This window comes from Oncorhynchus tshawytscha, unplaced genomic scaffold (genome assembly GCF_018296145.1).
Source record: "Oncorhynchus tshawytscha isolate Ot180627B unplaced genomic scaffold, Otsh_v2.0 Un_contig_11280_pilon_pilon, whole genome shotgun sequence".
Classification (NCBI taxonomy): domain Eukaryota; kingdom Metazoa; phylum Chordata; class Actinopteri; order Salmoniformes; family Salmonidae; genus Oncorhynchus; species Oncorhynchus tshawytscha.
The window spans coordinates 51,916-64,061 of NW_024609340.1; the positions used below are offsets into that span (position 1 = coordinate 51,916).

The 12,146-nt window shown below is 56.0% G+C and overlaps 1 protein-coding gene across 1 annotated transcript in view; it reads right to left on the reverse strand.

Moving 5' to 3' along the window:
• The window catches only part of LOC112241065 (dedicator of cytokinesis protein 1-like), a gene marked incomplete at its 3' end in the record, with an annotated part of 113,119 nt that overhangs the window by 44,358 nt on the left and 56,615 nt on the right, over window positions 1–12,146 (reverse strand). The window contains 2 exon segments of the mRNA XM_042314914.1: window positions 11,299–11,371; window positions 11,531–11,629. Coding sequence (XP_042170848.1) covers window positions 11,299–11,371; window positions 11,531–11,629 — 172 coding nt within the window.

Here is a 12,146-nt window from a genome sequence, read left to right on the forward strand (position 1 = left end):
ATCAGACACAAACACAGAGTCACAGATTAAAACAGCTGGGAGTCAGTGGATTATTTTGTCCAGAAACCTGTACATCTCAGCTGTTCACTGACCTAGAATGAACCCTCTGAAATGTACTCTCTCTCTCCCATACCTCCTATACACTGAATGATAACATCGTCCCCAACAGGTGAATACGGCAGGATGGGAAATATCAGCCATCAAACATGCCTCAGGTAATCATCCAACCTGAGCCAGAAAAACAAGGCAATTAACTATACTGAAGGAAAATTATTTAAAAACGCAACTTGCAACAATTTATAGGATTTGACTGAATTACAGTTCAAAGAAGGAAAATTGTCCATTTAAATGAATTCATTAGACCCTAATCTATGGATTTCACTTGACTGGGCAGGAGCACAGCCTGACTGGCTGGCTGAGTGACTGACTGACTGGCTGAGTGACTGACTGACTGGCTGAGTGACTGACTGGCTGGCTGAGTGACTGACTGACTGGCTGAGTGACTGACTGGCTGGCTGAGTGACTGACTGGCTGGCTGAGTGACTGACTGGCTGGCTGAGTGACTGACTGGCTGGCTGAGTGACTGGGCAGGAGCACAGCCTGACTGGCTGGCTGAGTGACTGACTGGCTGGCTGAGTGACTGACTGGCTGGCTGAGTGAGTGACTTGCTGGCTGAGTGAGTGACTTGCTGGCTGAGTGAGTGACTTGCTGGCTGAGTGAGTGACTTGCTGGCTGAGTGAGTGACTTGCTGGCTGAGTGAGTGACTTGCTGGCTGAGTGAGTGACTTGCTGGCTGAGTGAGTGACTGGCTGGCTGAGTGAGTGACTGGCTGGCTGAGTGAGTGACTGGCTGGCTGAGTGACTGGCTGGCTGAGTGACTGGCTGGCTGAGTGACTGGCTGGCTGAGTGACTGGCTGGCTGAGTGACTGACTGACTGGCTGGCTGAGTGACTGACTGGCTGGCTGAGTGACTGACTGGGCAGGGGCATAGCGTGACTTGCTGGCTGAGTGACTGACTTGCTGGCTGAGTGACTTGCTGGCTGAGTGACTTGCTGGCTGAGTGACTGGCTGGCTGAGTGACTGGCTGACTGGCTGGCTGAGTGACTGACTGGCTGGCTGAGTGACTGACTGGCTGGCTGAGTGAGTGACTGACTGACTGGCTGGCTGACTGGCTGGCTGGCTGGCTGACTGGCTGGCTGAGTGACTGACTGGCTGGCTGAGTGACTGACTGGCTGGCTGAGTGACTGACTGGCTGGCTGAGTGACTGACTGGCTGGCTGAGTGACTGACTGGCTGGCTGAGTGACTGACTGGCTGGCTGAGTGACTGACTGGCTGGCTGAGTGACTGACTGGCTGGCTGAGTGACTGACTGGCTGGCTGAGTGACTGACTGGCTGGCTGAGTGACTGGCTGGCTGAGTGACTGGCTGGCTGAGTGACTGGCTGGCTGAGTGACTGGCTGGCTGAGTGACTGGCTGGCTGAGTGACTGACTGGCTGAGTGACTGACTGACTGACTGACTGGCTGGCTGGCTGGCTGAGTGACTGACTGGCTGGCTGAGTGACTGACTGGCTGGCTGAGTGACTGGCTGGCTGAGTGACTGACTGGCTGGCTGAGTGACTGACTGGCTGGCTGGCTGAGTGACTGACTGGCTGGCTGAGTGACTGACTGGCTGGCTGAGTGACTGGCTGGCTGGCTGAGTGACTGGCTGGCTGAGTGACTGGCTGGCTGAGTGACTGGCTGGCTGAGTGACTGGCTGGCTGAGTGACTGACTGGCTGAGTGACTGACTGACTGACTGGCTGGCTGGCTGGCTGGCTGAGTGACTGACTGGCTGGCTGAGTGACTGACTGGCTGGCTGAGTGACTGACTGGCTGGCTGAGTGACTGACTGGCTGGCTGAGTGACTGGGCAGGAGCACAGCCTGACTGGCTGGCTGAGTGACTGACTGGCTGGCTGAGTGACTGACTGGCTGGCTGAGTGACTGGGCAGGAGCACAGCCTGACTGGCTGGCTGAGTGACTGACTGGCTGGCTGAGTGACTGACTGGCTGGCTGAGTGAGTGACTTGCTGGCTGAGTGAGTGACTTGCTGGCTGAGTGAGTGACTTGCTGGCTGAGTGAGTGACTTGCTGGCTGAGTGAGTGACTTGCTGGCTGAGTGAGTGACTTGCTGGCTGAGTGAGTGACTGGCTGGCTGAGTGAGTGACTGGCTGGCTGAGTGAGTGACTGGCTGGCTGAGTGACTGGCTGGCTGAGTGACTGGCTGGCTGAGTGACTGACTGACTGGCTGGCTGAGTGACTGACTGGCTGGCTGAGTGACTGACTGGGCAGGGGCATAGCGTGACTTGCTGGCTGAGTGACTGACTTGCTGGCTGAGTGACTTGCTGGCTGAGTGACTTGCTGGCTGAGTGACTGGCTGGCTGAGTGACTGGCTGACTGGCTGGCTGAGTGACTGACTGGCTGGCTGAGTGACTGACTGGCTGGCTGAGTGACTGACTGGCTGGCTGAGTGAGTGACTGACTGACTGGCTGGCTGACTGGCTGGCTGGCTGGCTGGCTGACTGGCTGGCTGAGTGACTGACTGGCTGGCTGAGTGACTGACTGGCTGGCTGAGTGACTGACTGGCTGGCTGAGTGACTGACTGGCTGGCTGAGTGACTGACTGGCTGGCTGAGTGACTGACTGAGTGACTGACTGGCTGGCTGAGTGACTGACTGGCTGGCTGAGTGACTGACTGGCTGGCTGAGTGACTGACTGGCTGGCTGAGTGACTGGCTGGCTGGCTGAGTGACTGGCTGGCTGAGTGACTGGCTGGCTGAGTGACTGGCTGGCTGAGTGACTGGCTGGCTGAGTGACTGACTGACTGGCTGGCTGGCTGGCTGGCTGAGTGACTGACTGGCTGGCTGAGTGACTGACTGGCTGGCTGAGTGACTGACTGGCTGGCTGAGTGAGTGGCTGGCTGGCTGAGTGACTGGCTGGCTGAGTGACTGACTGGCTGGCTGAGTGACTGACTGGGCAGGGGCATGGCGTGACTTGCTGGCTGAGTGACTTGCTGGCTGAGTGACTTGCTGGCTGAGTGACTTGCTGGCTGAGTGACTGGTTGGCTGAGTGACTGACTGGCTGGCTGAGTGACTGACTGGCTGGCTGAGTGACTGACTGGCTGGCTGAGTGACTGACTGACTGGCTGGCTGAGTGACTGACTGGCTGGCTGAGTGACTTGCTGGCTGAGTGACTGGCTGGCTGGCTGAGTGACTGACTGACTGGCTGGCTGACTGGCTGGCTGAGTGACTGACTGGCTGGCTGAGTGACTGACTGGGCAGGGGCATAGCGTGACTTGCTGGCTGAGTGACTGACTGGCTGGCTGAGTGACTTGCTGGCTGAGTGACTGACTGGCTGGCTGAGTGACTGACTGGCTGGCTGAGTGACTGACTGGCTGGCTGAGTGACTGACTGGCTGGCTGAGTGACTGACTGGCTGGCTGAGTGACTGACTGGCTGGCTGGCTGAGTGAGTGACTGGCTGGCTGGCTGAGTGACTGGCTGGCTGAGTGACTTAATGGCTGAGTGACTGGCTGGCTGGCTGAGTGACTGGCTGGCTGAGTGACTGACTGGCTGAGTGACTGACTGGCTGAGTGACTGACTGGCTGGCTGGCTGGCTGAGTGACTGACTGGCTGGCTGAGTGACTGACTGGCTGGCTGAGTGACTGACTGGCTGGCTGAGTGACTGACTGGCTGGCTGAGTGACTGACTGGGCAGGGGCATAGCGTGACTTGCTGGCTGAGTGACTGACTGGCTGGCTGAGTGACTTGCTGGCTGGCTGAGTGACTGGCTGGCTGGCTGAGTGACTTGCTGGCTGAGTGACTTGCTGGCTGAGTGACTGACTGGCTGGCTGAGTGACTGACTGGCTGGCTGAGTGACTGACTGGCTGGCTGAGTGACTTGCTGGCTGAGTGACTGGCTGGCTGGCTGAGTGACTGACTGACTGGCTGGCTGACTGACTGACTGGGCAGGGGCATAGCGTGACTTGCTGGTTGAGTGACTGACTGGCTGAGTGACTGACTGGGCAGGGGCATAGCGTGACTTGCTGGCTGAGTGACTGACTGGCTGAGTGACTGACTGGGCAGGGGCATAGCGTGACTTGCTGGCTGAGTGACTGACTGGCTGGCTGAGTGACTTGCTGGCTGAGTGACTGGCTGGCTGGCTGAGTGACTTGCTGGCTGAGTGACTGACTGGCTGGCTGAGTGACTGACTGGCTGGCTGAGTGACTGACTGGCTGGCTGAGTGACTGACTGGCTGGCTGAGTGACTGACTGGCTGGCTGAGTGACTGACTGGCTGGCTGAGTGACTGACTGGCTGGCTGAGTGACTGACTGGCTGGCTGAGTGACTGGCTGGCTGGCTGGCTGAGTGACTGACTGGGCAGGGGCATAGCGTGACTTGCTGGCTGAGTGACTGACTGGCTGGCTGAGTGACTTGCTGGCTGAGTGACTGGCTGGCTGGCTGAGTGACTTGCTGGCTGAGTGACTGACTGGCTGGCTGAGTGACTTGCTGGCTGAGTGACTGGCTGGCTGGCTGAGTGACTTGCTGGCTGAGTGACTGACTGGCTGGCTGAGTGACTTGCTGGCTGAGTGACTGGCTGGCTGGCTGAGTGACTGACTGACTGGCTGGCTGACTGACTGACTGGGCAGGGGCATAGCGTGACTTGCTGGCTGAGTGACTGACTGGCTGGCTGAGTGACTTGCTGGCTGAGTGACTGACTGGCTGGCTGAGTGACTTGCTGGCTGAGTGACTGGCTGGCTGGCTGAGTGACTTGCTGGCTGAGTGACTGACTGGCTGGCTGAGTGACTTGCTGGCTGAGTGACTGGCTGGCTGGCTGAGTGACTGACTGACTGGCTGGCTGACTGACTGACTGGGCAGGGGCATAGCGTGACTTGCTGGTTGAGTGACTGACTGGCTGAGTGACTGACTGGGCAGGGGCATAGCGTGACTTGTTGGCTGAGTGACTGACTGAGTGACTGACTGGGCAGGGGCATAGCGTGACTTGCTGGCTGAGTGACTGACTGGCTGGCTGAGTGACTTGCTGGCTGAGTGACTGACTGGCTGGCTGAGTGACTGACTGGCTGGCTGAGTGACTGACTGGCTGGCTGAGTGACTGACTGGCTGGCTGAGTGACTGACTGGCTGGCTGAGTGACTGACTGGCTGGCTGAGTGACTGACTGGCTGGCTGAGTGACTGACTGGCTGGCTGAGTGACTGACTGGCTGGCTGAGTGACTGGCTGGCTGGCTGGCTGAGTGACTGACTGGGCAGGGGCATAGCGTGACTTGCTGGCTGAGTGACTGACTGGCTGGCTGAGTGACTTGCTGGCTGAGTGACTGGCTGGCTGGCTGAGTGACTTGCTGGCTGAGTGACTGACTGGCTGGCTGAGTGACTTGCTGGCTGAGTGACTGGCTGGCTGGCTGAGTGACTTGCTGGCTGAGTGACTGACTGGCTGGCTGAGTGACTTGCTGGGCAGGGGCATAGCGTGACTGGCTGGCTGAGTGACTGGCTGGCTGAGTGACTGACTGGCTGGCTGGCTGGCTGAGTGACTGGCTGGCTGGCTGGCCGAGTGACCGAGTGACTGGCTGACCGAGTGAAAGGCTGGCCGAGTGGCTGATTGACTGACTGAGTGGCTGAGTGACTGACTGGCAGGCTTGCTGGCTGAGTGACTGACTGGCTGGCTGAGTGACTTGCTGGCTGAGTGACTGGCTGGCTGGCTGAGTGACTTGCTGGCTGAGTGACTGACTGGCTGGCTGAGTGACTTGCTGGGCAGGGGCATAGCGTGACTGGCTGGCTGAGTGACTGACTGGCTGGCTGAGTGACTGACTGGCTGGCTGGCTGGCTGAGTGACTGGCTGGCCGAGTGACCAAGTGACTGGCTGACCGAGTGAAAGGCTGGCCGAGTGGCTGATTGACTGACTGAGTGACTGACTGGCAGGCTAGCTGGCTGAGTGACTGACTGACTGACTGGCAGGCTGGCTGAGTGACTGACTGGCAGGCTGAGTTACCGACTGGCTGGCTGAGTGACTGATGGTGGCTGGCTGAGTGACTGGCTGGCTGAGTGACTGGCTGGCTGGCTGAGTGTATGAGAAGTAAACCGTGCTAGAGGATTAGTCTTTGCTGAAGCCCACAACAGTGTGTGTGTGTGTCAATGCTGAAGGAGAGGACGGATAGCTTCACCCTAAATACAGCACGTTTCAAACAGACAACCCCCAGTCCAGGCTGTCTGGACCTGCTAATTGATCGTTTTGCATACGGCCGCCCCGCCCAGCTCCTCTTGGCTGGACTAACCGATAATACACCATGAGGCGAGCAGATGGAGCAACAACGCTGCCAGGGAGGCTTCCTCAGCCCTGTTCCACACCCATAAACATTAAAAACACTCACAAAAATAAATACATACATTTAGAATGCAGTCCCTTCAGCCAGGCGGACACCTTTCCCAACATACAAATGAGCAGTTACAGGCATTTAATTCTCCCAGCCCGGCCCTCCGACAGCCAGCCCGGGACCCACCGACAGCCAGCCCGGGACCCACCGACAGCCAGCCCGGGACCCACCGACAGCCAGCCCGGGACCCACAGACAGCCAGCCGGGACCCACCGACAGCCAGCCCGGGACCCACCGACAGCCAGCCCGGGACCCACCGACAGCCAGCCCGGGACCCACCGACAGCCAGCCCGGGACCCACCGACAGCCAGCCCGGGACCCACCGACAGCCAGCCCGGGACCCACCGACAGCCAGCCCGGGACCCACCGACAGCCAGCCCGGGACCCACCGACAGCCAGCCCGGGACCCACCGACAGCCAGCCCGGGACCCACCGACAGCCAGCCCGGGACCCACCGACAGCCAGCCCGGGACCCACCGACAGCCAGCCCGGGACCCACTGACAGCTAGCCCGGCCATTCCAACAGAATAACATGAATCTCATCTATGTAGGGGAATTTCATTCCACAATTAAAGTGACACAGGGTGAATTGTATAGTAATTGTTATGACCAGGGCTTGTGTCCTAAATGGCCTCCTGTTCCCTATGAGTGCCAGGATGTAGGGCCAGGACCCAGTCTGCTTGACTTGGACGACTGGGGACAGGTTGGGAGCCAATTGCTTAGTATTTATGAATTCATTGTCTGAATAATTGTATGAATTTAAATTTAGGCTCGTAGCCTAGTGTTCTAAATTATGAATTTATATTTGTGCTCATGGCCTAGGGTGGTCTTGTGGTCCATGAATTTAAATTTGTGCTCGTGGCCTAGTGATCTAAGTTACCTCCATCTTTCCCCACGGTCACCCTTTCTCCCCACTGTCATCCTCTCTCCATCTTTCCCCACTGTCATCCTCTCTCCATCTTTCCCAACTGTCATCCTCTCTCCATCTTTCCCCACTGTCACCCTCTCTCCATCTTTCCCCACTGTCACCCTCTCTCCATCTTTCCCCACTGTCATCCCCTCTCCATCTTTCCCCACTGTCATCCCCTCTCCATCTTTCCCCACTGTCATCCTCTCTCCATGTTTCCCCACTGTCATCCCCTCTCTCCAACTTTCCCCAGTGTCACCCTCCTCCATCTTTCCCCACTGTCACCCCCTCTCTCCATCTTTCCCCACTGTCACCCCCTCTCTCCATCTTTCCCCACTGTCACCCTCTCTCTCCATCTTTCCCCACTGTCACCCTCTCTCCATCTTTCCCCACTGTCGTCACCCTCTCTCCATCTTTCCCAACTGTCGTCACCCTCTCTCCATCTTTCCCCACTGTCGTCACCCTCTCTCCATCTTTCCCCACTGTCACCCTCTCTCCATCTGTCCCCAATGTCATCCTCTCCATCTTTCCCCACTGTCATCCCCTCTCCATCTTTCCCCACTGTCATCCTCTCTCCATGTTTCCCCACTGTCATCCCCTCTCTCCAACTTTCCCCAGTGTCATCCTCTCCATCTTTCCCCAGTGTCATCCTCTCCATCTTTCCCCAGTGTCACCCCTCTCTCCATCTTTCCCCACTGTCACCCCTCTCTCCATCTTTCCCCACTGTCACCCCCTCTCTCCATCTTTCCCCACTGTCACCCCCTCTCTCCATCTTTCCCCACTGTCACCCCCTCTCTCCATCTTTCCCCAGTCACCCCCTCTCTCCATCTTTCCCCACTGTCATCCTCTCTCTCCATCTTTCCCCACTGTCATCCTCTCTCTCCATCTTTCCCCACTGTCACCCCTCTCTCCATCTTTCCCCACTGCCACCCCCTCTCTCCATCTTTCCCCACTGTCACCCCTCTCTCCATATTACCCCACTGTCACCCCCTCTCTCCATCTTTCCCCACTGTCATCCCCTCTCTCCATCTTTCCCCACTGTCACCCCTCTCTCCATCTTTCCCCACTGTCACCCCTCTCTCTCCATCTTTCCCCACTGTCATCCCCTCTCTCCATCTTTCCCCACTGTCATCCCCTCTCTCCATCTTTCCCCACTGTCATCCCCTCTCTCCATCTTTCCCCACTGTCATCCCCTCTCTCCATCTTTCCCCACTGTCATCCCCTCTCTCCATCTTTCCCCACTGTCACCCCCTCTCTCCATCTTTCCCCACTGTCACCCCCTCTCTCCATCTTTCCCCACTGTCATCCTCTCTCTCCATCTTTCCCCACTGTCATCCTCTCTCCATCTTTCCCCACTGTCATCCTCTCCATCTTTCCCCACTGTCACCCCCTCTCTCCATCTTTCCCCTCTCTCCATCTTTCCCCACTGTCACCCCCTCTCTCCATCTTTCCCCACTGTCACCCCCTCTCTCCATCTTTCCCCACTGTCACCCCCTCTCTCCATCTTTCCCCACTGTCATCCCCTCTCTCCATCTTTCCCCACTGTCATCCCCTCTCTCCATCTTTCCCCACTGTCACCCCCTCTCTCCATCTTTCCCCACTGTCATCCCCCTCTCTCCATCTTTCCCCACTGTCATCCCCTCTCTCTCCATCTTTTCCCACTGTCATCCCCTCTCGCCATCTTTCCCTCTCTCCATCTTTCCCCACTGTCATCCTCTCTCCATCTTTCCCCACTGTCACCCCCTCTCTCCATCTTTCCCCTCTCTCATCTTTCCCCACTGTCATCCCCTCTCTCCATCTTTCCCCACTGTCACCCCCTCTCTCCATCTTTCCTCACTGTCACCCCCTCTCTCCATCTTTCCCCACTGTCACCCCCTCTCTCCATCTTTCCCCACTGTCACCCCCTCTCTCCATCTTTCCCCACTGTCACCCCCTCTCTCCATCTTTCCCCACTGTCACCCCTCTCTCCATCTTTCCCCACTGTCATCCCCTCTCTCCATCTTTCCCCACTGTCATCCCCTCTCTCCATCTTTCCCCACTGTCATCCCCTCTCTCCATCTTTCCCCACTGTCATCCTCTCTCTCCATCTTTCCCCACTGTCATCCCCTCTCTCCATCTTTCCCCACTGTCATCCCCTCTCTCCATCTTTCCCCACTGTCATCCCCTCTCTCATCTTTCCCCACTGTCATCCCCTCTCTCCATCTTTCCCCACTGCCATCCCCTCTCTCCATCTTTCCCCACTGTCATCCCCTCTCTCCATCTTTCCCCACTGTCATCCCCTCTCCATCTTTCCCCACTGTCATCCCCTCTCTCCATCTTCCCCACTGTCATCCCCTCTCTCCATCTTTCCCCACTGTCATCTCCTCTCTCCATCTTTCCCCACTGTCATCCCCTCTCTCCATCTTTCCCCACTGTCATCCCCTCTCTCCATCTTTCCCCACTGCCATCCCCTCTCTCCATCTTTCCCCACTGTCATCCTCTCTCCATCTTTCCCCACTGTCACCCTCTCTCCATCTTTCCCCAATGTCATCCCCTCTCCATCTTTCCCCACTGTCATCCCCTCTCCATCTTTCCCCACTGCCATCCCCTCTCTCCATCTTTCCCCACTGTCATCCCCTCTCTCCATATTTCCCCACTGTCATCCCCTCTCTCCATATTTCCCCACTGTCATCCCCTCTCTCCATATTTCCCCACTGTCACCCTCTCTCCATCTTTCCCCAATGTCATCCCCTCTCCATCTTTCCCCAATGTCATCCCCTCTCCATCTTTCCCCACTGTCATCCCCTCTCTCCATATTTCCCCACTGTCATCCCCTCTCTCCATATTTCCCCACTGTCATCCCCTCTCTCCATCTTTCCCCACTGTCATCCCCTCTCTCCATCTTTCCCCACTGTCATCCCCTCTCTCCATATTTCCCCACTGTCATCCCCTCTCTCCATATTTCCCCACTGTCATCCCCTCTCTCCATATTTCCCCACTGTCACCCCCTCTCTCCATCTTTCCCCACTGTCACCCCCTCTCTCCATCTTTCCCCACTGTCACCCCCTCTCTCCATCTTTCCCCACTGTCACCCCCTCTCTCCATCTTTCCCCACTGTCATCCCCTCTCCATCTTTCCCCACTGTCATCCCCTCTCCATCTTTCCCCACTGCCATCCCCTCTCCATCTTTCCCCACTGTCATCCCCTCTCTCCATCTTTCCCCACTGTCATCCCCACTCTCTCCATATTTCCCCACTGTCATCCCCTCTCTCCATCTGTCCCCACTGTCATCCCTCTCTCCATCTTTCCCCACTGTCATCCCCTCTCTCCATCTTTCCCCACTGCCATCCCCTCTCTCCATCTTTCCCCACTGTCATCCCCTCTCTCCATATTTCCCCACTGTCATCCCCTCTCTCCATATTTCCCCACTGTCATCCCCTCTCTCCATATTTCCCCACTGTCACCCTCTCTCCATCTTTCCCCAATGTCATCCCCTCTCCATCTTTCCCCAATGTCATCCCCTCTCCATCTTTCCCCACTGTCATCCCCTCTCTCCATATTTCCCCACTGTCATCCCCTCTCTCCATATTTCCCCACTGTCATCCCCTCTCTCCATCTTTCCCCACTGTCATCCCCTCTCTCCATCTTTCCCCACTGTCATCCCCTCTCTCAATATTTCCCCACTGTCATCCCCTCTCTCCATATTTCCCCACTGTCACCCCCTCTCTACATCTTTCCCCACTGTCACCCCCTCTCTCCATCTTTCCCCACTGTCACCCCCTCTCTCCATCTTTCCCCACTGTCACCCCCTCTCTCCATCTTTCCCCACTGTCATCCCCTCTCCATCTTTCCCCACTGTCATCCCCTCTCCATCTTTCCCCACTGCCATCCCCTCTCCATCTTTCCCCACTGTCATCCCCTCTCTCCATCTTTCCCCACTGTCATCCCCACTCTCTCAGTTAAATAAAGTCAGAAAAGACCTTAAAAACATTCACATTTGTACTTACATTCTTGAGAAGATCGGTGACGGAAGGTGAATCGCAGGTGACTTCGGTTCACGTCTTCAATCGGGATGGCAACCTTGAGGTTCAACAGTTAGACAGGAGACAGACAGCAAAATGAAACTCAATGCATCTCAAATTAAAGTGCATCTCAAAGTACAACTTCATCTCAAATTAAAGTACACACATGTACATGTATACACACACACTCACAAAAACACAAGGATATAAGACAAACCTTGATGGTTTCAAACCAGCGTGGCTGTTTGATCTGGTAGTAGATGACAGACTTGTACTCCAAGATGCCCTCGTCTCCAGCACCAGGGAACATCACGTTCTGAAAGAGAGAGAGAGGGATAGAAAGGTGGAAATGGAGAATGAATTTTAATATAATAATAAATACCATTTAGGAGAAGCTTTAATCCAAAGCAACTTAAAGTTATCCGTACATTTTACATAAGTTTGGTCCCGGGAATCAAACCACTATACTGTAAAAGCCATGTTCTTCTAACTGAACTACAGAGGACCATGTTCTACTAACTGACCTACAGAGGACCATGTTCTACTAACTGAACTACAGAGGACCATGTCCTACTAACTGACCTACAGAGGACCATGTTCTACTAACTGACCTACAGAGGACCATGTTCTTCTAACTGAACTACAGAGGACCATGTTCTACTAACTAAACTACAGAGGACCATGTTCTACTATCTGAACTACAGAGGACCATGTTCTACTAACTGAACTACAGAGGACCATGTTCTACTAACTGAACTACAGAGGACCATGTTCTACTAACTGAACTACAGAGGACCATGTTCTACTAACTGAACTACAGAGGACCATGTTCT